The sequence below is a fragment of the Platalea leucorodia genome (assembly GCF_965183815.1).
Source record: "Platalea leucorodia genome assembly, chromosome: 23".
Classification (NCBI taxonomy): domain Eukaryota; kingdom Metazoa; phylum Chordata; class Aves; order Pelecaniformes; family Threskiornithidae; genus Platalea; species Platalea leucorodia.
Window position 1 is genome coordinate 3757012 of NC_138845.1, and position 24742 is coordinate 3781753.

Sequence of the window (24742 nt, forward strand, 5' to 3'; positions counted from 1 at the left end):
TTCCCGGGAACGGGGCATGGGCCGGGGGGGGGGGGACACCGGATCCGGGCGGAGCGGAGCGGTCCCGGTAGCGGGGAGGGGTTCGGAGGGGTCCCGGGGGGGAGGGGAGGGGTTCAGGGGGTTCCCGGGGGGGTGGGCAGGGTCCCGGTAGCGGGGAGGGGTTCGGGGGGGGGAGGGCCCGGGGGGGGGAGCGTCCCGGTAACGGGGCAGAGCCGGGTCCAGTTCAATAATTTATTTCTCAGTACACAGTGGGGGGGGAAGCCCCCTCCGGTGCGGGGGTCCCGCTGGTAACGGGAGGGGCAGGGGGGGTGACGCCCCCTGGGTCCCCCCCAGGAAGGGGGGTCACCCCTGGGGGCTGCAGTAAGGGGGGGAGGGGCTCCAGTGCCCCCCCCTCGGGTCCCACATGGGGGGGGGGCGCCAAGGAATACCCCTCCCCCCCAGCCTGGCTCAGAAGGGGGGGCAGGGGCTGCACCCCCACCCCTGGGCCCTCCCCAGAACAGGGGGTGCTGCCCCCCTCCCACCGCGGGGGGGGGGGTGGAGAAGGAAGGGGGGGCCCCCCCTCACCCTGGGGCAGGTAGTGTTTGATTCCCCCGCATGGGGGGGCAGAGGGGTCCCCCAGAGCCCCCCCAAATAAAGTTAAGGCACTTGAGTAGTGAAGGCTGCTCCTGGGGGGGGGGAAGCTGCCGGGGGGGCCCCAAACCTGGGGGGGGGGGGGGGGAGTGGGGGCCCAGGGCGGGGCTGTGCCCCCACGGAGGGGGGGGCTTGGTCTGGGGGGTGCCCCCCCCCCCCCCTTTAGGCAAAGATGTTGGTGATGAAGTCGAGGAAGCGCTTGGCGTACTGCTCAGGGTGCACGGTGGAGATCTCCGCTCCTGCCTGGGGGGGGGGCACGGGGTCAGACCTCCCCCGAACCCCCCCTGCACCCCCAAACCCCCCCCACCCCCCCCAAACAAGACACCCCCCCCAAGACCCTGCTATGGGGCTGCCCCCCCATCCCCTCCCTCTTTCACCCCAACAGCGCTCTAAAGACCTCCCCCCCCCCCCCAAAAAATAAGCAGGGGCTCCCTGCCAGCCCCCCCCCCCCCAAATTTGGGGGTGTCCCCCCCCGTCACCCCGTGCTTGACGGTCTTGGCCGCGTGCGCCGCCTTCTTGCGGGCGTCGTACTGGGTGAGGACGTCGATCAGCCCCATGAAGTACACCTCTCGGCGGGGGGCGGCTGCGGGGGGAGACGGGGTGGGTGGGGGGCAGCCCTGGGGGGGCCCCCCCCCTTAAACCCCCTCTCCCCCCCCCCCGCTCACCCTCGGTGCCGCGCAGGGCGTAGACGTCAACGTAGGGGTCGAAGTCGCCGGGGCCGAGGGGGCGGTGGGAGTTGAGGTAGCTGCCGATGCCCTCGGGGGAGGTCCCGTAGGAGCCCCCCGCCATCGTGGCCCCCCCTTCCTCACCCCCCCCGCCCTCTTCATCCTCCGCCACCTCCTCCTCTTCCTCCTGCTCCGCCCGCCCCACCTCGTGGATCCCCAGCAGCAGGCTGTAGTCCATGATCTTCAGCTGCACCAGGAACTGAGGGGGGGGGGGGCAACCAAGAGGTCACTTGGGGTGGGGGGCACCCAAGAGGTTAATTGGGGTGGGGGGGGCACCCACACTGATGGGGGGGCCATCCTGATGGCCCAAGGGAGTGCAGCCCCCCAACTCCCCCACCTCCACGTCCCTCTTGAGCTTCTCCATGAAGTCCTTCTGGTCCTCCTCGCCCACGTAGACCTTCTCGTTCTTGTTCAAGAAGTCCATGTCCTTCAGCGTGGGCAGGTCCTTGCCCTGGGGGGGGGCACATGTGGGGCAGCCCCCCCAAAAACCGTCAGGCTGGGGGCAGGGGGAGCAGCCAGGGGGTCCCCAGGGGTGAAGGGTGCTCCCCCAAGCAGGGGAGGTGCCCATGGCGGCCCAAGGGCTCGGATCTCCTGCGCCCGCCGCATTGTTAGGGTAACAAGGCATCGTTACGGGGGGCAGGTAACGAGGTATTGTTATGGGGGGGCAGATAATGAGGTGTCGTTATTGGGGGGGGGTAATGAGGCCCAGAAACCCCCCCCTCAAGACTTGGGGGTCCCAGCATCACCCCACTCCGGTACCTTCTCCTTGTCGCTGGCCTCTCGGGACACGAGGGAGCCCTGGAGGGGGGGAAGCAGAGGGGTCGTGAGGCAATTGGGGGGGGGGGGTCTGGCCCCCTTGGGGGGGGTGTCGCGGGGTTGGGGGGGGTCCCGGGTGGGGGGAGCACCCCATTACTTCAGGTCGTATTTCCTGTGGATGGGGAGGCGATGGCTGAACATGTTCCTCATGACGAGCAGGTAGGTCTCCTCGCTGTCCACGCTCACCCGGTACATCCCCAGGAAGCGAGGCAGCAGCGTGCTGCCATGGCACTGCACCACGTACTGGGGGGGGATGACACGGTGACACGCCAGGACGCGGTGACACGCCATGACACGCGGTCACCTCCTCCCCCTCTTCCGTCACCCTCCGCGTAGCCCCTTCCTCATCCTCGCTGTACCTGGTGGTAGTGGGACAGGAGACCGTGGACGTCGGCCACGTCTTCGCTCGACAGCTCCTTCACCACCAGCGTCCGGTCAGAGGAGAGCAGGAACCGCCGGTCGCTGCCCTCCCAGTGCGGGGGGCTCCGCGTCAGCGACACCTTTGGGTTTGGGGGGTGATAAGGAGGATGACAGATGTCAAAATGGGGGGGGGGGGGCACCCCCACCCTTCTCCCCCGGGGTGTCACCCCCACCTGGTAGTCCTGGTCGTCGATGCCGAAACGCTCGCGGAGGTTACGGAAAACTTGGGGACAGTATTCCTTGAATTTGAAGTGGCTGGCAGGTTCTCCCTGAGGATTTGGGGGTTCAAGGGGAGGGGGGCGGGGAATATGAGATATTGGGGACCCCCCCACTCGTGTCCGTGTCCCCCCGGCCCCCCCCAGCCCCGCTCACCGGTTGAAGAGGTGGTTGTTGACCTTGATTTTGGAGCTGGCTTTGAAATCGTCGGGCAGCAGCATGACGGGGAGCGGGACCTGGCTCAGCTCGTTGATCTGGGGGTCACCCAGTGTCACCCACCCGGTACGGCGGCGACAACCGGGGCCCGTTAACCCCCCTTACGGGAGGGCGGGACCCAAAGGGATGGGGGGCGGGGGGGGCGGGCCCGGTCGTTGCCCTGGGAGAGCCGGTACCCGGTTGCCGGCCTCACCTGGTGGTTGACGCCCCAAGCCAGCACGGCCAGCAGCGGGTCGGCGGCCCGCGGCACCTTCACCCGTTGCGGCACGAAACGTTTCTGCTTCTTCTTGGTCTTGGTCCGCGGAGCCGCGGGCCCGCTCCCCGCCGCCGCCGCCGCCGCATGGCCGCCCGCTTCCGCCCGCCCCCGCCGCGGCGCCGGAAGCCGGAAGCCGCCCGCCGGAAGCCGGATGGGGGCAGCCCCCGCGCGTGCGCCCCTCCGCCCACAGCGCCCCCTGCCCCGCCCGCCAGGGCCGGCCCCGGGGTCGCTATAGGGGACCTGGGATCGCTATAGGGGGACGTGTGTGATCCCTGTGGGGGGCCTGGGATCCATATGGGGGACATGGGATCGGTATGGGGGCCCGGGGTTCCTATAGGGGAGCTGGGATCCCTATGGGAGCCTGGGGTCACTATAGGGGACGTATGTGATCCCTATGGGGACCAGGAATCCCTATGGGGGACGTGTGTCATCCCTATGGGGGATCTGGGGTCACTATAAGGGACATGTGTGATCCCTATAGGGGATGTGGGATCGTTATAGGGGACCTGGGATCCCTATGGGGGCCTGGGGTCACTATAGGGGACATGTGTGATCCCTATGGGGACCTGGGATTGCTATAAGGCACCTGGGATCCCTATGGGGGACGTGTGTGATCCCTACAGGGGACATGTGTGATCCCTATGGGGGCCTGGGATCCCTATAGGGACGTGGGATCCCTATGGGGGATGTGTGACCACTATGGGGGACATGGAATCGCTATAGGGTATGTGGGATCCCTATGGGGGACGTGGGATTGCTATAGGGGGACGTGTGTGCTCCCTATGGGGATGTGTAACCTCTATAGGAGACATGTGATCCCTATAGAGGACATGGGATTGCTATAGGGGAATGTGTGATCGCTGTGGGGGGACGTGTGATCCCTATATGGGACGTGTGCTTGCTCTAGGGTGATGTGTGCTCCTTATGGGGGACGTGTGTGCCCCCTATAGCGGACATGTGACTGCTATAGGGGACATGGGATCCCTATGGGGGACATGTGATCGCTATAGAGGACGTGTGGTCCCTATAGGGGATGTGTGTGCTCCTTATAGGGGACGTGTTTGCTATAGGGGACGTATGATTGCTGTAGGGAACGTGTGCTCCCTATTGTGTTTGCTAGAGGGGACGTGTGATCCCTATAGGGGATGTGTGATTGCTACAGGGGACGTGTGATCGCTATAGGGGACATGTGATCCCTATATGGGATGTGTGATCATTGTAGAGGATGTGTTTGCTCTAGGGGACATGTGTGCTCCCTATAGGGGACACGTGCTTGCTATAGGGGACGTGTGATCGCTATAAGGGACGCGCACGCTCCCTGCAAGGTATGTGTGCTTGCTCTCGGGTGATGTATGCTCCTATAGGGGATGTGGGCTAGCTATAGGGCTGATGTGTGTCCCTATAGGATGCTGTGTCTATAGCAGTGCCCTCTGCTCCCTGCAGGGGATGTCTGCTCCCTATAGGGCTGCCGCTTGCTCCGTATAGGGGTGCTGTGTGTTCCCTATGGGGCTGCCGTGTGTTCCCTATGGGGGTGCCACGTGCTCCCTATAGGGGTGCCGTGTGTTCCTTATAGGGGTGCTGTGTGCTCCCTATAGGGGTGCCGCGGGCTTCCTATAGGGTCTTGTGGGCATCCTATGGGGGCACCGTGGTCTCCATAACGGGGTGCCCAGCGCTCGCTATAGGGGTGCTGTGTGCTTCCTAGAGGGGTGCTGTGTGCAGGACAGGTCCCGCTCCGGCTGGGGAAACTGAGGCTGTGGCGGTGGCCCCCCCCGCCCCCAGCCCCTCCCCCCGCTCCCCACCCCCCTCCCCACTCCCCCCGCCCCCCGGCCCCCCCCTCCCCACCCCCCCACCCCCCCAGGCTCCTCTCAGCATCTCTGGCCTTTATTGAGCCGGGACATGCAGCGCGGGGGGCGGGGGGACACGGGGGGGTGGTGCAAGGAGGGGGGGGCCCCCCACTTGGGGGGTGACCCCCCCCCGTTTCTGGGGCTGCCCCCCACTTGGGGAGCTGGGGCCGGGGCGGGGGGGGGCCCAGACATTCCTCCAGGTATCGGCTTAAGGCATCTCGAAGCGGACCCCGGGCGGCTCCCCCAGCCCCCCCCCGGGCCCCCCAAGAGGGTGGGGGGGGCCCCGGGGGGGGAGGTCCTGGGGGTCCCCCGGGGGACGGGCCCCCCCCTCGCTGTGGGGCAGGACGGGGCGAGCGCGGTGGCGAGCACAGGGGACGCGGAGGTGACACCGGGACATGCGAGCGGAGACGGGGCCTGGGGGGGGACAGGCAGGGTTGGGGGTGGTCCCCTCCCCCCCCCTCCCGGGGGTCCCCGAGGGATGTGGGGGACCCCAGACCCTGCAGGGCTCTGGGGGGGGACGACCCGGGGGGTGGGGGGGCCTGGGGGGGTTGGGATTTGGGGGCACCCAAGGGATGGGGGGGCCTGGGGGGGGATTTGGGGGCACCCAAGGGATGGGGGGAGCCTGGGGGGGTGCAGGGTCTTGGGGGCACCCAAGGGATGGGGGGGTCTGAGGGGGTTGGGATTTGGGGGCACCCAAGGGATGGGGGGGCCTGGAGGGGAGATTTGGGGGCACCCCAGGGATGGGGGGGCCTTGGGGGGTTGGGATTTGGGGACACCCAAGGGATGGGGGGGGTCTGGTGAGGTGGGGGGGCCCAGGGGATGTGGGGAGTCCCTGGGGGATGCTGGGTGACCTCAAGGCGGGGGGGACACAGGTGAGATTTGGGGACCCAAGGGATGGGGGGGGGGCACATGGGCTTTGGGGTCCCAAGGGGACTGGGGGGGGCTCCAGGGATGCGGGGAGAACCCAAAGGACCCGGGCGGGCGGGGGGGTCCCCGGGGGCACCTGAGGAATGGGGGGGTCCCCCCGTACCTGGCGGGGGGCATTAGCTGGCCGCCGTCTCCTGGCGCAGGGGGAAGAGCTTGGACTGCTCCTCGGCCTCGCAGGCGCAGGAGAGTCGCTCCTGGGGGGGGGACACGGGGGTCAGCCCGGGCCTGGCGCCCCCCCCCCGCCCCGGGACCCCCCCCCGGGACCCCCCCGGCCCGCCCTTACCTGTTATCATTGATGTCTGTCACGTTCCCTGCAAGAGAGAGCAGCGGCTCCAGGGGGGGAGCATGGGGACCCCCCCGCCATGTCCCCCTCCCACAACTGGGACCCTCCCCACCCCCCCCAGGGTGCCCCCCCCTCACCGTTATCCACGTTGAGCTGCTGGTAGGTGGCCGGGGGGCTGCTGGGGAGCGTGGCGGGGCCGCTGGCGAAGCTGGGGGGCACCGGGGACAGAGGCCTTGAGCCCCCCTGGGCACGGCTGGCACGGCGGGGGGGGCACCCCTTCCCCTGCACCCCAGAAGCCCCGTGCCCGGCCCCCCTCCCTGCCCCTATAGCCCTGTACCCCCACCCTGACCCCGCACCCCCCCCGTGCCCCCCGTACCCTCCCCCAGCACCCCCAGCACCCCCCACTCTGACCCCACATGCCCCCATGCCCCCCATATCCTCCCCCAGCACCCCCACCCTGACCCCCCCACCCTGATACTCCCACCCTGACCCCGCACCCCCCCGTGCCCCCCATACCCTTACCACACCCCCCCATGCCCCTGTACCCTCCCCCTGCACCCTCCATACCCTCCCCCAGCACCCCCCCCGTGCCCCCCTACCCTTCCCCCCACCCTCCCCCAGCACCCCCCCGTGCCCCCCTACCCTTCCCCCCACCCTCACCCCGCACCCCCCTGTGCCCCCCTTACCCTCCCCCAGCACCCCCACCCTGATACTCCCACCCTGACCCCGCACCCCCCCATGCCCCCCATACCCTCACCCCCACCCTCACGCTGCACACCCCTTACCCTCCCCCAGCACCCCCACCCTGACCCTCCCCCCCGTGCCCCCCACTCACAGGCCCTGGGGGCCGGGGCCGGGCAGGGGCCCCCCCCCCGGGCCCCCCCTGGAAGAGGCTGTTGGTGTAGCTGAGGCCGGTGGGCGACGCCGCTGGCACCTGCCCCGGCCGCACCGGCTTGGCTGGGGGGGACGGGGGGGCTGAGGGGCACCGGCTGGCACCCAGCACCCCGCCCCCCCCGGGGTGACCCCCCCCCGGGGCTGTGCCACCCCCCGGCCAGGTGCCCCCGCCGCTGTGCGCTCGGCCAGGCCCAGGCACCCCCTGCACCCCCGATCCCCGGGACCCCCCTGCACCCCCTGCACCCCAGATCCCTGGGCGCACCCTGCACCCCCTGCACCCCATGTGCCCATTCTTGCCCTGCACCCCATGCACCCCCTGTGCTTGCTCCCCCCTGCACCCCAGATCCCTGTGCCCTCCCTGCACCCCGGGCACCCCCTGCACCCCATGTGCTTGTTCCCCGCTGCGTCCCGGGCACCCCATGCACCCCATGCGCCCATTCCAGCCATGCACCCCATGTGCCCGTGCCCACCCCACACTCCCTGCACCCCCTGCACCCTGTTCACCCCATGTGCTTGTTCCCCCCTGCACCCCAGACCCCTCTGCCACCCTGCACCCCGTGCACCCCATGCACCCCCTGCACCCCAGTTGCCCGTGCCCACCCTGCACCCCAGGCACCCCCTGCACCCCATGCGCTTGTTCCCCCCTGCACCCCATATCCCTGTGCCCACCACGCACCCCAAGCACCCCATGCACCCCATATCCCCGTCCCCCCCGCACCCCAGACCCCCCGCACCCCTCCACGCCCCCCACACCCCAGACCCCTGTTCCCTCCCCCCGCACCCCCTGCACCCCATATCCCTGTGCCCACCACGCACCCCAAGCACCCCATATCCCCCATATCCCCGTCCCCCGCCGCACCCCCGACCCCTGTCCCCCCGCGCACCCCCTGCACCCCCTGCACCCCAGATCCCTGTGCCCACCACGCACCCCAAGCACGCCGTGCACCCCATATCCCCCATATCCCCGTCCCCCCCCGGCACCCCAGACCCCCCAGGCCCCTCCGCACCCCCCGCACCCTAGACCCCCGACTCCCCCCGCCCTCCCCCCCAGCCCCCCCCGCACCCCCCGCACCCCAGCCCCCCCGTACCGATGTGGGCGCTGTGGGCGCGGCGCGCCCCCCCCCCGCGCCCTGACGGCCTCCCGGATCCGCTCCACCTCCTGCTGGTAGCGGCGCTTGTCCAGGCGGGCGCCCTCCTTGGCCTCCCTCAGCGCCCCCTCCAGGGCCTGCACTCGCCCAGCCGTAGCCCGCAGGCGTTTCTCCAGCTTCGGAAGCTCGCAGCGCAGGTCTGCATTGTCACGGACCAGCTGCGCGCCCGCGTCAGCCCCCGCGCCCGCCCGCGCCCGCAGCCCGCACCCGGCAGCGGCGCCGGGCGCCCGCCGCCAACAGGCACCCGGCACCCACCCGCGGCGGGTGCCCCCCGTCAGCGCCCACCCACCCACAGCGGGCACCCACCCACAACAGGCACCCACGCACAACAGGGCACCCATCAGCACCCACTCACACTGCGTGCCCCCATCAGCGCCCACCCACAACAGGCACCCACCCACAACAAGGCCCTCGTCAGCACCACAGCACCCGTCAGCACCCACACCCAACTATAACAGGCACCCAACTGGCACCCAGCACCCACCCACACCGGGTCCCCATCAGCGCCCACCCACACCAGGCACCCACCGGCACCAGGGCACCCACCCGCAATGGGCACTTGTCAGCACCAACCACCCACCAGCACCAGGACACCCAGCAGCAGCCGGCACCCACCGGCACCAAAGCACCCACCAGCACCAACCACCCCCCAGCACCCAGCACCCGTTGGCACCAAGGCACCCACCGGCACTAGCCACCCGCCACTGCCCGCGCCCACGCCCCAGCGGCTGCACCGGCGGCCCCACCAGCACCCAGCCTGGCCCTGGGCACCGGGCGCCCAGCAGCGGCTACCAGCAGCCCCAGGGTGCCCCCGAGCACCCAGCCAGGCTGCCCTCGCCCCCAGCGGTGGCTCGGGGGGGTCCCAGCACCCAGAGGTGCCCCGGGGGGATCCCAGCTCCCCCAGCAGTGCCTCGGGGGGGTCCCAGCCCCCAGCCCCCAGCGGTGCCTCGGGGGGGGTCCCAGCCCCCCGCGGTGCCACCGTGGCCACATGCAGCAGCGGGGCCGTGACTGCGAAGCGGAGCTGGGGGGGGGGGTGAGCTGGGGGGGGGGGCAGGTTGTGAGCTGGGGGGGGGGGGCACAGGCAGGCGGGGGGGCAGCAGGCAGGGACGGGCAGGAAAGTGCCGCAGGTCAGGGCAGTGCCCCCCCCCCCCCCCCCAAACTGGGGAGGGGGCTTCAGGTGGCCGGGGCAGAGGGGGCTTGGGGGGGGATCTGTGCCCCTGCCTCACATCCACCACCCCGGGGGGGGCACCCCCCACGCGTGTCCTGCCCGGGGGGGTGGGGTGGGGGGGTGGGGGACGCGGTACCTTGGACACCCAGAGCTCCAGCTGGGGAGGGGGCAACAGAGCGGGCATCAGCGTGTGCCCCCCCGGCCAGGCCACCCCGCGGGGGGGCTTTGGGGGGGGGGCACCCCAGGATGGAGCGGGGGGGGCACTGGGAAAGCGAGGGGGAAGCTTGCAGTACAGGGGGGCTGGAGGGGCCCGGGGGGGGGGCCCTTTTTGTGTGCCCCCCCCTCGCCCACCTGTTTGTGAACCTTTGTAAGCTGCTCCAGGTTGTTCTCAAGAAAGGAAATCTTCTGCTTCTGGGAGTGCAGCCCCCCGCTGTCCTCAGGCTCCAGCTCTGCGCTCTGCGGGGCACGGGGGCGCGTGGAGGGACCCCCAAACCCGGCCTGGCACCCCCCAACCCGGGATGGCACCCCCCAACCTGCCCTGGCACCCCCCAACCCGGCCTGGAACCCCCCAACCCGGGCTGGCATCCCCAACCTGCCCTGGCACCCCCAACCCGGGATGGCACCCCCCAACCTGCTCTGGCACCCCCCAACCTTCCTTGGCACCCCCTAAACCAGGCTGGCACCCCCCAACCTGCCCTGGCACCCCCAACCCGGCCTGGCACCCCCCAACCCGGGGTGGCACCCCAAACCTGGACTGGCACCCCCCCCATGATGCTGGCCTGAGCCCCCCCCACCTGGGCCGGGACCCCCACTCCCCATCCAGAGCCAGGGCCCCCCCCCCCCCCATGATGCCCAGTCTGGGACCCCCCAGCCGACCTGGGACCCCCCACACCCGGGCTGGGACCCCCCACCTGAGCTGGGACCCCCCCCCACTTGGACCGGGACCCCCAACCCAATCTTGCCCCCCCCCTCCCAGGCCAGGACCCTCTTCCGCCCAGCACCCCCTCTCCCCCCCACTCCCTCCCCTCCCCCCAGCTCTGAGCCCACCCTCTCCCCTTACCCCACTTTTGCCTCCTGCCCCCCCTCCCATTTTTACCCCCCCCCATTTTGCCCCCCTCCCCCCCTCACTTTCTTGACTCGAGTCGTGACGTCTTGAACAAACAGCTTGCGCAAGTTGTGGAGGGTCTGGAGTTCACGGGCCTGGGAGGGGGCCAGGGGTGACGGGGTGCACAGTGACCCCCAGACTCCCCCTCGACCCCCCCCGGCCCCCCCAGACCCCCCCAGACACCCCCCCTGCCCCCCCACCCCCCACCTACCACGGTCTCCTCCAGTCCCTTGAGGTCCTGCTTGGACTGCTCATGGCGCTCATAGAGAAATCTGGGGGGGCAGATGGGGGGATCACCCCAAGGTTGGGGGGGCACCCCAAGGATGAAGGGGGGGGCTCAGGGGAGGCACAAGGATGCTGGGGGGGTGCTTGGAGGGGCCTCAGGGTTCTTTTGGGGGGGGCCTGGGAGTTGAGAGGGGCCCCCAAGGTGGTACAGGGTCTTGAGGGGTGTCCCCATGGGGTGGGGGGGCCTGGTAATGTTGGGGGCCCCACGAGGGGGTCCCCAAGGCTCCTGGGGGTGTTGGGGGTCCCAGGGCTTCTGGAGGTGCTGCAGGGTCCTGGGGGGTGGGGTCCCGGTGATGTTGGGGGTCCCAGGGGTGATGGGGGGGTCCTCAAGGCTCTTGGAGGTCCTGGGGCTCCTGGAGGTGGCACAGGGTCCTGGGGGGGTATCTGGGGGTCCTGGTGAGGGTCCCAGGGGTGATGTTGGGGGTCCCAGGGGTGAGGGGGGGGTCCCCAAGGCTCCTGGGGGTGTTGGGGTTTCCCAGAGCTCCTGGAGGTGGTGCAGGGTCCTGGGGGTGTCCCCATGGGGTGGGGGTGGGGTCCCAGTGATGCTGGGGGCCCCAGGGGTGATGTGGGGGTTCTGGAGGTGTCAAGGGGGGCATCTCTGGGGGGGGTCCCAGGACTCCTGAGCGTGGAGGGGGGTGCTGTGGCTCTGGGGTCCCAGGGGTGTCAGCGGGGGGGGGTTGGGGTCCCGGGGGGTCTCACGTGAGCTCCTGCAGCCGGGCAGCCTTGGCCCGCTCCTCGCCCCGCAGCGCCTCATGCTCTGCGCGCAGCTTCTCCAGCTCCAGTTCCAGCTTCTGGTTCAGGCTGTGGGACAGACGGACGGGCGGTCAGGGGGACGGAGGGACGGACGGACGGGACAGACAGACAGACCCGTGGGGGTCTCTGACCGCCCCCTCCATCCAGCCAGGGATGAGGCCAGGGAAGGGATGGGGAGAGGGACGGAGCTGGGGGCATCTGGGGACGGGGTCAAGGTCGGGGTTGGGGACAGGGCTGGGGGCAGGGTTGGGGCTGGGACAGGGCTGGGGTTGGGGACAGGGTCAGGATTGGGGATGGGGACGGGGTTGGGATCGGGGACAGGGATGGAGTCAGGGTTGGGGCTGGGGCGGGGGCTGGGGTCAGGGTCAGGGTCGGGGCCAGGGATGGGGTCAAGGTTGGGGTCAGGGTTGGGGACAGGGACGGGGACGGGGCCACTCACTCCCGCAGCTCGTCAATGGTTTTCTGCCTCTCGTTGACCTCGTCCCGCAGCCGCGCCAGCTGCTTGTGCTGGGCCTCCCGCTGGCTCTCCAGCTGCAGCTCCAGCGCCTTCTGCGCCCGCTGCCCTCAGCCCGGGGACGGGACCCCCGCACCCCAACCCCCCGGGGGACCTCCAGCACCCCCAGGACCCCAACACCTCCCAGGCACCCCCACACCCCCAGACCCCAACTCCCCCGGGGGACCCCCAGCACCGCCAGGACCCCAACACCTCCCAGGGACACCCACACCCCCAGACCCCAACTCCCCCGGGGGACCCCCAGCACCCCCAGGACCCCAACACCTCCCAGTGACCCCCAGCACCCTGTGGACACCCAGCAGCCCCCCCCAGCGCCCATGGGACTCCCAGCATCACCCAGCATCCCCCAGCCTCCCCAGCACCCCAGGGACCCTCACTCCACCTTTAGGACACCCCCACATGCCATAATGACACCCAACTGCCCCCCCCCCCCGGGCCCTCTACACCCTTCAGGGACCCTGGACACCCCCCAGTGCCCCCCAGGGGTTCCCTGCCCCCCTCCCCAGCACCCTCTCACCTTGACCTCGTCAGTGTCCTCGGTCTCATCCTGCTCCCGCTCCTTCCGGGCCACTCCCTGCGCCGTCTCTGCGGGCCGGAGCTCACGTTGGGGGGACGAGCCAGGGACCCCCCCTCTGTCCCCCAAATCCCCCTGTGACTCCCCCCCAGTCTCCCGAGCCCTCTCCATGCCCCCGAGCCCCCCTAAGCGCCCCCGGCCCCCCGCACCCTGGGCCTGCAGCCGCGCCAGCTCCTCGCTCAGGGCATCATACGACTCCTCCAGGTGCCGCTTCTTCAGCTCCACCGTCTGCATGTACTCCGTCAGCGAGCGGATCTTCGCCTCGTGCTGTGGGACAAGCGTCAGCCGCAGCCCCCCCAGCTGGGGGCACGCGGCCACCACCCCCCACCACCCCCAGGGCCACCGGACCCTGGGGTCACCAAACCCCAGGGACACCAAACCCCAGGCCACCAAGCCCCAGGGTCACCATACTCGGGACCACCAAAACCTTGGGCCACAAAACCCTGGGGTCACCAAACCCTGGGGCCACCAAACCCTGGAGGGCCACCAAACCGTGGGGCCACCAAATGCTGTGGTCATAAAACCCTGGGGTCACCAAACCCTGGAGCCACCAAACCCTGGGATCACAAAATCCCAGGGCCACCAAACCATGAGGCCACCAAACCATGAGGCCACCGAACCCAAGGGTCACTGAACCCCGGGGCCACCGAACCCCGGGGCCACCAAACCCCAGGGCTACTAAACCCAGGGGTCACCAAACCCTGGGGCAGTGGCACCACTCCTGTGAGATGCCTGGTGGTGGCAGCCCCAGGGTCTGTCCCCACCTGTCCCTGTCCCCAGCCCACCTGGGAGATGAGGAGCTGGCAGGAGGAGAGCTCGCGCCCGGTCACCTCCATCTTGCGGTGGCACTCCACCTGCAGGTTCTCCAGCTGCCGGCACCGCTTCACCACCGACTTCACCTCTGACTTGATCTTGCTGATGTAGAGCCGGGCGACGGTGAACTCCTCCTCGATGGCCCCGCTCACCTCCACCGGCTGGGCACAGGCACGGCACGCGGGTCAGCACGGCACGGGCACGGCGTGACATGGGCATGTACCACACATGGGTATGGCACAGCACGCAGGTCAGCACGGCGCGGGTGCAGTGTGGCATGGGGACGGTGTGGCACGGGCACATAGTGCACATGGGTATGGCACGGCACGCAGGTCAGCACGGCACAGGCATGGCACAGTGTGGGTATGGCACACACGTGGGTATGGCATGGCACGGGCACCGCGGATGTGTGGCACGCCATGGGCATGGCGTGGCACGGGCATGGCACACACGTGGGTATGGCACAGCACACCACGCCACGCTTGTGAGTACAGCATGGGCACGGCACAGTGTGGGTACCGCACGGCGCGGTGCAGGACTGGCACACACATGGGTATGGCATGGGCACGTCACGTCACGCACAGGGGTACAGCATGGCACAGCACGGGCACGCGCGCACCCACGGGTGCAGCCTGGCAGGGGTGCCCCCTCCTCACCAGCTTGATCTCGCCGTTGCCCACGATGAGGCTGAACTCGCTCAGGTCCTTCATCAGCCCGTTGAGCACCTCGGCCGCCCGCTTGCGCTGCTGCCCGCCCAGCTCCCGCACCCGCTGCAGCTCCGTCTCCAGCGACAGCGTCGTTGCCTGCGGGCACAGCGTGGCCTGGCACCCCGGCACCCCCCCAGCACCCCCAGCACCCCCAGCACCCCCCGCTGCTGTACTCCCAGCACCCCCCAGCACCCCCTGCCCTGGCACCCTAGCACCCCCAGCACCCCCAGCACCCCTCACCCCTGTACTCCCGGCACCCCCCAGCACCCCCTGCCCTGGCACCCCCAGCACCCCCAGCACCCCCTGTCCCTGTACCCCCGGCACCTCCCAGCACCCCCAGCAACCCCCCAGCACCCCAAGATCCCGCCTGCTCCATCCATGGGGTGCTGCTCTTGGTCTCCTGGGAGTGCCCAGTCTGGCATCCCAGTTTAAGAGGAGTCTCCCAGTTTGGGGTCTGGTTTGGGGTGTGTGTCTCTCTTTGGGGTCTGGTTTGAGGGGTGGGTGGGGGTCCCCTCTTTGGGGTCTGGTTTTGGGGGGGGATCCCTCTTTTGGGGTCTGGTTTGGGGGGGGTCCCTCTTTGGGGTCTCCTTTTTGGGGTCCAGTTTGAGGGGAGGTTCCCCTCTTTGGGGTCTGGTTTCGGGAACGTGGGGAGGTCCCGTCTTTAGGGTCTATTTGGGGGGGTAACCCTCTTTGGGGTCCAGTTTGAGGGGGTTCCCCCTCTTTGGCGTCTGGTTTGATGAGTGGGGGGGGTCCCCTCTTTGGGGTCTGGTTTGGGATTTAGGGAGCTCCCAGGTCTGAGGCTCCTGTTTCAGGGGATCCCTGGCCCACAGCATCCCAGTTTGGGTCTGGGAGGCCCAGTTTGGACCTGGGGGACTGGGTTCTGGGGGTTGCTGGTTCAGGGGCTGGGGGTCCCAATTTGGGTCTGGTTTGGACCCGGGGGACCCAACAATTGGATCCCGGTGTGGTCCCAGGGCCCTGGTGTGGGGGGCCCAGTTTGGAGGGGCCCTGGCTCTGGGGGTCCCAGCTGATTCCTGGTCTGGGTCCCATTTGCCCGTCAACATTCCCAGTAGGGTCCCAGTGGGACACTGAGGGTCACCATTAGGTTTCCCAGTGGGGTTCCCAGTTGAGGATCCACTTTGGGGATCCCAGTAGAGATCCCAGCTGGGCTGGCAATTGGGGCTCCCAGTAGGGTCTCAGTGGGCTTCCCAGTGGAGGAGGAAGTTTAGGAGTCCCAATGGGGTCCAATGGGGATCCCAGTGGGGATCCCAGTAGGACTCCCAGTTGGGTGCCCATTGGGGTTCCCGGTAGGGTCCTAGTCGGGTTCCCAGTTGAGGACCCAGTCTGGCGATCTCAGTGGGGTCTAGTGAGGATCCCATTAGAGATCTCAAATGGGTTGGCAATTGGGGTTCCCAGTAAGGTCCTAGTGGGTCTCTCAGTTGAGGAGCCAGTTTGGGGATCCAGTTGGGGTTCCCAGTAGGGATCCCAGTTGGGTGCCCATGGGGATTCCCAGTAGGGTCACAGTGGGGTTCCCAGTTGAGGAACCACTTTGGGGTTCCCAGTGGGGTCTAGTGGGGTTCCCCGTAGGGATAGCAGTTGGATGCCCATCATGGTTCCCAGTAGGGTCCCACTGGGAATCCCAGTTGGGTGCCTGCCGGGGGTCCCAGGGGGGTCACCTCGGTGCGGGCCAGCTCGTCAGCCAGCCGGCGGTTGTGGCGACCGGTGTCCTCGGCCTCCTGCGCCTTGCGGTCGTAGCTGCGCGCCAGCTCCTCCAGCGCCGCCAGCACCTCGGCCACCTCGGCACGGGCGGCCCCGTGCTCGGCACGCAGCGCTGCCAGCTCCCGCCGCGCCGCCTCCCCGCCCCCCCGTGCCGCTGCCAGCACCTGGAGGGCCCAAAGGGGTCCAGGGGGTCAGGGTGGGGGTCCCAGGAAGGTCCCAGGGCTCAGGGTGGAGGGGTCCGGAGGGGTTCCAGAGGGGTTCCAGCAGAGTCACCTTGGGGGTCGCAGGGCCTCAGGGTGCAGGGGGCCAGGGGCTCAGGGTGGGGGTCCCAGGGTGGTCCAGGGGGTTAGGGTGGGGGTCCCGGCATAGTCCCAGGGGTCAGGGTGGGGTTCCCAGAGCAGTTACAGCAGGGTCGAGTTGGGAGGTCCCAGGGACTCAGGCTGGAGGGGGTCCAGGGCTCAGGGTGAGGGTCCCAGAGTGGTCCCAGGGGTCAGGGTGGGGGTCCTGGATGGGTCCCAGGAGGTCCCAAAGGGGTCCTGGTGGGGTCATGTTGGGGGGTCCTAGGGGCTCAGGGTGAAAGGGTCCAGGGATTCAGGGTGGGGGTCCCAGAGGGGTCCAGGGGGTCAGGGTGGGGGTCCCAGGGGGATCCAGGGGGTCAGGGTCCCAAGGGGGTCAGGGGGTCAGGGTGAGGGTCCCAGAGTAGTCGCAGGGGTCAGGGTGGGGATCCTAAAGGAGAGCCGGGGGCTCAGGGTGGTGGGGCCCAGAGGGGTCCCAGGGGCTCAGGGTGGTGGGGTCCCAGGGTTGAGGGTAGGGGTCCAGGGGGTCAGGGTAGGGGTCCCAGGAGTCATAGTGGGGGTCTCAGAGAGGTTCCAATGGGGTCACATTGGGGGGATCCCAGGGGTCAGATTGGGGAGTCCCAGGGGCTCAGGGTGGAGGGGTCCAAGTGATCAGGGTGGTAATCCCCGAGGGGTCCAAGTGGGTCCCAGGGGGTCTGGGTGGGGGGCCAGAGGGATCAGCCCGGGCTCCCAGCAGGGTGAGGTTAGGGGGTCAGTCAGACAGAGATGGGGGGACGTGGGGGCTGGGGGGGCAGGGGCAGGCCCCTCACCTCCTCTTGGTCCAGCATCTGTTGCTTGAGCTTCTCCATGATTTGGCTCTGCTGGTTGATCTCATCATCCTGGGGGGAGGATGGGAGTGTCCGTGCCAGCCAGCCCCGAGGGGCTGGGGGTGGCAGTGGGGGTCTCGGGGGTCCTGGAGGCTGTCAGGAGGTCCCAGGGGCCCTGGGGTGCTGGGAGTTGTGGGGGATGCTGGGGGGACTGGGAGGTCCCCAAGGGTCCTGGGGAGTTTCAGGGTTCCTGGGGGTCCCGGCAGGTCTAGAGGGTCTTTGGGGGTCCCCAGGGGAGGTGGGGAGCGGTCTGGGGGTCCCCACCTTGTCATCCAGCTGCTTGTAGAGCTTGCGGATCTCCTCCTCATACTTGCGGCGCTCCTCGTCAGAGATGTGGATGACGATGGAGGAGCTGTTGTCGTTGAGGGGGGTCTCGCCGGCAGGTCCCGTCCCCTCACCTGTCCCCTCGCCCGTCCCGGCCTCTGCCTCGGCCCCGCTCAGCTGCTCCGTCTCGGGCACTGCCTCCCCTGGGGACACGGCCTCAGTTTCCCCATCTGCCACTTGAGGGAGAGGTGAGGTCCCCTCCTGAATGCCGGAGTCCCCCCTCACCGCTCCGCCAGCGGCTCAGCTCGGCCTCCAGCTTCCCAATGGTTTCCTTCAGCGCCTTGTTCTTCTCCTTCTCCTTCTCGTACTTTTTCTTCCACTGCTCGGCCGTCAGCTCCAGGTTCACCGACGCCGTGTTCTTGATGGTCTTGGCCCTGGATGGAGGGGGGGGACCCCTCAACTGGGACCCCCCTGATCCCTCTTTCCAGGCAGTGTCCCCTGAGGTGCCCACCACAGTGACCCCCATCTCAGGGTCCACCTTCCCCCCACTCCCCTCCCAGTTCCGGGGACCCCCGATGCAGCCCCCTTTGCCCCCCAGGGGGTGCAGCTCGGGTTCAATGGGTGCTGTGGGGGTGCAGTTGGGATGCAACGGGTGCGAGGGGTGCAGCTAGAGTGCATGGGGTGCTGATGGGTGCTCTTGGGGTGAAGTTGGGGTGCAATGAGCCCATGGGGTGCACTTGGGGTACAACAGGTGCATGGGGTGCTGTTGAGGTGCAGTTGGGGTGCAATGGGTGCATGGAGTGCAGTTGGGGTTCAGCTGGGGTGCAATGGGTGCATAGGGTGCAGTTGGGGTGCAATGGGTGCTGTTGGGGTGCAGTTGGGTTGTAATGGGTACATGGAGGTCAGTTGGGGTGCAATGGGTGCACGGGGTGAAGTTGGGGTGCATGGAGTGCAGTTGGGGTGCAATGGATACATGGGCTGCAGTTGGGGTACAACGGGTGCATGGGGTGCAGTTGGGGTGCAGTTGGGGTGCAACCGAGGTGCAGAGGGGTGCAGAGGGGTTCAGGGGCACCCCAACACCCCTGGTCCCCTCCCCTACCTCTGCCCGAACATGAGGGTGGACTTGGTCTCGGCGTCGTTGTAGCTGGAGGGGGAGCAGCAGATGAACATGGTGGTGCGGCAGTTGCCCCCCAGCGAGTCCTGCAGGATCCGCGTCATCTTGCTGTCCCGGTAGGGCACGTAGGCCTTCTGCGGGGGGCACGGGGGCTCAGCAGGGGCACAGGGGGTCAGCAGGGCCCCCCCCCAGCTCCAGGGTCCCTGGGGCAGAGCGGGTGGGTGGTGGGCTGGCAGGGGGGACACGCGGGCTCTCACCGTGCCCTCGGCCAGGGCCGAGATGACGTTGCCCAGCGCCGACAGCGACTTGTTGATGTTCTTGGCCTCATCCAACACGGCCCCTTCAGCCCCCGTCTTGCTGACCTGTGGGGCCGGGCAGCTCAGAGACCCCCATGGGGCCACCCCTACCCCAGGGACCTCCACTCCAGGGACACCACCAGGCCAGGAACCCCCCCAAGACCCCCAAACCCAAGGATGCCACCAGCCAGTAGACCCCCAGAGACCGCCCCAGTCCAGAGACCCTTCATCCAAAGACCCCCACCCCAGCCTGAAGACCCCTACTCCCAATGTCCCACAGCCCATGGACATCCTCCACCCAAGTTCCCCCAGAGACCCCCCCAATCCCACATACCCCAGCCCAGGGCCCCCCAAAGACCCCCCACCCCAGAACCGCCCCCAGCCTCCCAGGGTCCCTCAGTGCTGGGGTCCCCCCAACCTTCTCACTCCCGGCCAGGTCAACGAGGTAGAGCTTCCCGCTGAGCTTCTGCTCCGTCTCCACGTTCTCCTGCTTGATGTTGATGAGGAAGATGCTGTGGCTGCGGGAGCTGTGCTCGTTCATGTCTGCGGGCACGGGGAGAGGCTGCACACCTGCACCTCCGGCCCCCAGGGACCCCCACAGGAGCAGCACCCCACAATGACCCAGAGACCCCACAGTGCCCCAGGGGTCCCCCACGGCATTTCAGGGACCCCATGATTCCCCAGGGACTCTGTGGTAGCCCAATGACCTCTGCAGCGCCCCAGGGACCCTACAGTACCCCAGGGAACCCACAATGCCCCAGAGACCCCGTGATGTTCCAGGGAACCCAATGGTGCCCCAGTGACCCCTAGAGCACCCCAGGGACCCTATAGCACCCCAGGGACCCCCACAATACCCCAAGGACCCCCACAATGCTCCAAGGACCCCATGATGCTGCAGGGACCCGCACGGTGCTCCAGGTCCCCCCCAGCACCCCAGGGACCCCTATGGTGCCCCAATGACCCCTACAGCATCCCAGGGACCCTACAACACCCCAGGGACCCCACAACACCCCAGGGACCCACCCCATGATGCCCCAGGGACCCCTATGGTGCCCCAATGACCCCTACAGCACCCCAGGGACCCCCATGGTGCCCCAGAATGCCTCCCGCACCCCACAACACCCCAGGGACCCCCATGGTACCCCAATGGCCCCTACAGCACCACAGGGACCCCCGTGGTGCCCCAGAACCCTCCAGCACCCCAGGGACCCCACAGTACCCTTCACAGCAGGGACTGGCACCCCATAGCCCCCCACCTCCCTCTGCCCACCCCCCCACCATCGCCCAGCTCCCCCGTGTCCCCAGGGCGCTCACTGGTGACCGCCACGTGCCGGTTGGATTTCCCCTCATCGATGACATCCAGGATCTCCTCTGGGCTGGAGACGAAGCGCTCGGTGCAGCCCTGGGGGCGCGGGGGGAAGGGGGGTGAGCCAGGGGTCGGCCCCAGCCCCCCCCCCCCCCGAGGGTGCCCCTTGGGGTCCCCCAGCCAGGGGACCTTCCGAATCGCTCCTCACCTTAACGTAGGGCACCCGGTTCTTGTCCTCGTGCACCGACAGGTTGGTCTTGGTCACTGGTGGGGGGGACATGGGGTGAGGGGGCTGGGGTGGTGGTGATCCCCCAACATGCCCTAGGAGCTCCCAGTGCCATCCAGTGCCTTCCAGTGCTCCCCCATACCCTTCCACTGACTCCCAGTGCTCCCCAGTACCCATCCAGTGCCTCCCAGTGTTCCCCCATACCCTTTCACTGACTCCCAGTGCTCCCCAGTACCCATCCAGTGCCTCCCAGTGTTCCCCAGTGCCTCCAAGCTTCTCAGTGCCCCCAGTGCATCCCAACACCCATCCAGTATCTCCCAGTGCCCCCCCCACTCACTGTCCAGCAGGTCCCGGATCTTGTCCAGATAAATTTCAAAGTAAGAAACCTGGTAGGAGGGAATTGGGGGTGTCAGGGTGTGTGTGGGGGTCAGGACCCGACCTCCCAGTGCTCCCAGTCCCTCCCAGTCCCCACCTTGATGTGGAACTCGAGGTTCTCATCCATGGCGTAGATGTGGTTGAAGATGTCCTGGGCGATGCGCGGGATGATGCCCATCTGCTGGGGGTCATGCAGCTTGCCCTGCAGGGGGGTGGTGAGCACCCAGGGGGGTGCCAGGGCCCAGGGGGTGCTGAGCCCCCCCCCCCCCCGGCCGCCCCCCGGCCCCCTCACCTCCATGGTGTGGGTCTTGCCCGATGATGTCTGCCCGTAGGCGAAGATGGTGCCGTTGTACCCAGCCAGCACGTCTGGGGGGGGAGGGTGGGCAGAAGGCCCTCAGGGACCCCCAGGAACCCCCGAGGACCCTCAGAGACCTCATAGCCCCCCCAAACCCAGAGGGACTCCCTTGAGACCCCAAGGGTTTCCTGACCCCCCTTAAGCACCTAAGATCACCTCAAAGACTCCCAGCGACGCCCAAGGACCCCCGATACACCCCAAAAGACCTCACAGACACCCCCAGAATCCCCAGAGATTGAAGAGTCACCCCCCCCCAAAGTCCTGCAGGGACCCCAAGACCTGCTGGACACCCCCAAGGACCCCCTGTGCATCTTCCCCTGCACATCTCCCCCTGCCAGCGTCACCCCCCCAACCTGCCCCTGTCACCTCCCAGCACCCTCCAGTGTCCCCATGGATCTGGGTGTCCCTGGAGGAGGGTCCCCCAGCAAGGACCCCTCCCCGGGGACCCCCCTAGGGCCCCCCCAAGCCCCTGGCCCTCACCCTTGACGATCTGCATGGCACAGGCGTGGTAGACCTGCTCCTGGGTGGTGTTGGGGGGGAAGACGCGGTCGAAGACATAGGGTTTGCCCTGGGGGAGAGATGGACATGGGGGGGGTCAGTGGCCAGGAGAGACACCCCCCCCCAAGGTGCTGGGGGCTGTGCCAGCCTCAGGGCTCCCCTTGCAAGGGGACCAGTAAGTTCCAGTGCATCCCAGTAAGGGAGGTGGGAGGTTGCAAGGGGCCTCTCACACAGCCCCAATCCCCTCATACCCTCCTGCCCTGCCAAATCCCACGGACCCCCCCCCATACACCCATGCCCCTCCCATACCTCATCAGCCCCCCCTTCACTGCCAGCCCCATACATATACCCCCTGCCCTCCCACTCGCTTCCTCATACACCCCCATCCCCCACCCCCATATATGTCCTCAAACCCCCCACCCCATCCCCACCCCCCATATAGCCCCTCATAAACCCCCCCCAGACCACCTGAGGCTCCCCGATGTACCCCATTATGCTCCCAGCCCCCCAGTCACCCCACTTACCACCCCTTTCCCCACATACCCCCCTGTACCCCAGAACCCCGTATATGCCCCATACACCCCCATGGACTTCACACTCTCCCTATAGCCTCGTATACCCTCAGACCCCCATACACCCTCCAAGCCCCCCAGCCCCCTACACTCTCCATACACCCTCACAGACCCCCAGAACTCCATAGACTCCCCCATAACCTCCCCATAGGCCCTGGACCCCCCATACAGCCCCATATACTCCCCATACCCCCCATAGGCTCACAGGCTCGCCATACAGCTCCATACACCCCCATAGACCCCTCAGCCCCTCCGTACACCCCCGTAGACCTCCAGATCTCCCATACAGCCCCATAGACCCCCATAGATGCCCATAGACCCCTCAGTCCCCCATAGACCCCCATAGATCTCCAACCCCCCTATACAGACCCATTCACCCCCATATATCCCAAGCCCCTCCCAGACCAATTGACCCCCAGCCCCCCCATAGGCTCCCATAGGCGCCCATAGACTCCCAAACCCCCCCATACACCTCCAGAGTCCCACAGCCTCGCCATAGACCCCCATAGACCCCTCAGCCCCCCATAGACCCCCAGCCCCCCCATAGGCCCCCATAGGCGCCCATAGACTCCAACTCCCCCATACACCCCCGTATGCTCCCATAGACCCTCAGCCCCCCATACCCCCATAGACCCCTCAGCCCCCCATAGACACCCATAGACCCCCAGTCCCCCCCATAGACCCCCCCAGTCCCCCTGTACACCTCCATGGACCCCTCAGCCCCTCATAGACTCCCATAGACCCCCACCCCCCCATAGACTCCCACAGGCCCCCATAGGCCCCCAGACCCCCCACCCCCACCCCCATAGACGGCTCAGTCCCCCATAGGCCCCCATAGGCCCCCATAGGCCCCCAGCCTCCCCCCCCATAGACCCCATAGGCCCCTCAGTCCCCCCCCCACCCCCACAGACCCCCCCATAGGCCCCCCATACCCCCCCGCCCCCCTATACACTTCCCCCCCGTTCTCCCCTGCCCCCCTCGGCCGGGAGCTGTCCAGGCCCCGGTGCTGAACCGCCGCAGCCACGGCGGGGACACACGGACACGGACACGCACGGACACGGGGACAGCAGCCGACACCAGCACACCCCCCCCCCCCCCCGCCGCAGCACGGCGCAGGCACCACCGCCCCGCCCGCCGACAGTCACGCACCCCCCCGCACCCCTCCCCCCCCCCGCACAACCCCCCCGCACAACCGCCCCCCGCACACACCCCCCCCGCACACCCCCCCCCCCGCACAACCCCCCCTGCACACACCCCCCCGCAGCCGCCGTCGCTCACACCCCCCTCCCCCTCCCCCACACAACCGCCCCCCGCAACACCCCGCATTGCGCCGGCACAACCGCACAGGGAGCCCCCCCCGCCCCGCCCACGGAGCCGGCACAGCCCCCCCCCCCCCCGCATCCCCGGGGGACCCCACTGCCCCCCACCCCAAGGACCCCCCCCCCCACCTTCCCCGGGCCCCCCCCCTCAGGGCCGGGGTGCCCAGGCCGGGCGGGGCCCTCCGTGCAGGAGAACCCCCCCGTACCCGGCCCTGTGCGGGGGGGGGGGGGCATTTTGGGGGGAGGGGCGTTATACTGGGGGGCTTGGCCGCGGTCCCTGAGCCCCCCCCGCCGTCACCCCTAACAAAGGGCCGGGGCGCAGCGAGGGGGGGGGGGCAGGATCTGCGGCAACCCCCCCCCCCGGGGTTGTCCTCGGGGCCCGATCCTGCCCCCTCCCCGGGGTGAGGGCGTCTCCGCTCACTGTAAACAACCCCCACCCCCGGCACTGGGCCAGACTGGGGGAAACTGGGAGTGCCGGGAACCTTAGACAAGGGGGGGGGGGGGTAAGGGAGGGGCATGGGGGGGCAGGGGAAGCACCTGGGTGGGGGGGAGCTGGGCCCATTTGGGCACCGGCCACACCCAGGGCGATCCCCCCCCCCCCAAACAGGCTCTGCCCCCCCCAGCTGACTGTCACCCCCCAAGCTGTCACCCCCCCCAAGCTGTCACCCCCCCACAAGTTGTCACCCCCCCAAAGCTGACTGTCACCCCCTCCAAGCTGACTGTCACCCCCCCAAGCTGACTGTCACTGCCCCAGGCCTGTTCCCCCCCTTCCCCGTCTATCCCCCCCCCCCCCCCGGCTTGGGGGGGTCCCTGTGCCCCCCCGCACTCACCCCCACCACCACGCTGTCGTCGCCCTGGAAGACGGGCAGGAATTTGTCCCCCCGCAGGATCTCCGCCTGGTTGAGGGGCCGGAACCGGCACAGGACCTTGATGCTGCACTCGGTGCTGGGCTCGGCCATGGCGGGGGGGGGCCGGGGGGAGGGCGTCCAGAAGAGTTTTGGGGGGCCCAAGGGTGCTGCTGGTACCCAAGGGTGTGGGAAGTCACCCGGGGGTGCGGGTGGTACCCAAGGGTGCTGCTTATAACCTAAGGGTCAAGTGGTACCCAGGGGTGCAGGATGCTACCCGGGGATGCAGGATGCTGCTCAGGGGTGCTGGGTGGTACCCGAGGGTGCAGGATGCTGCCCGGAGATGCCGGGTGGTACCCAGGGGTGCAGGATGCTGCTCAGGGATGCAGGATGCTGATCA

The 24742-nt window shown here is 68.6% G+C and overlaps 2 protein-coding genes across 2 annotated transcripts; both read right to left on the minus strand.

Moving 5' to 3' along the window:
• Positions 1 to 326: 326 nt before the first annotated feature.
• PIP4K2C (phosphatidylinositol-5-phosphate 4-kinase type 2 gamma) lies at positions 327 to 3382 on the minus strand. The gene is given in 11 exon segments (XM_082332422.1): positions 327 to 873; positions 1110 to 1213; positions 1296 to 1554; positions 1693 to 1806; positions 2115 to 2153; positions 2268 to 2414; positions 2531 to 2671; positions 2765 to 2847; positions 2850 to 2860; positions 2964 to 3061; positions 3217 to 3382. Coding segments are annotated over 10 exon segments (1044 nt in total). The 5' UTR covers positions 3029 to 3061; positions 3217 to 3382; the 3' UTR covers positions 327 to 792.
• Positions 3383 to 6329: 2947 nt separating this feature from the next.
• Positions 6330 to 24456, minus strand: KIF5A (kinesin family member 5A; the record flags this gene model as incomplete). The annotated part of the gene is given in 29 exon segments (XM_082332270.1): positions 6330 to 6361; positions 6471 to 6541; positions 7119 to 7290; positions 8316 to 8349; positions 8351 to 8533; positions 9680 to 9700; positions 9895 to 9999; positions 10672 to 10743; positions 10860 to 10920; positions 11633 to 11734; positions 12126 to 12244; positions 12718 to 12785; positions 12924 to 13041; positions 13560 to 13748; positions 14244 to 14390; positions 15968 to 16174; positions 17116 to 17184; positions 17437 to 17639; positions 17722 to 17870; positions 18536 to 18684; positions 18808 to 18912; positions 19265 to 19389; positions 20161 to 20248; positions 20361 to 20416; positions 20716 to 20764; positions 20851 to 20955; positions 21046 to 21119; positions 21589 to 21676; positions 24328 to 24456. Coding segments are annotated over 29 exon segments (3090 nt in total).
• Between the last annotated feature and the right edge of the window lie 286 nt (positions 24457 to 24742).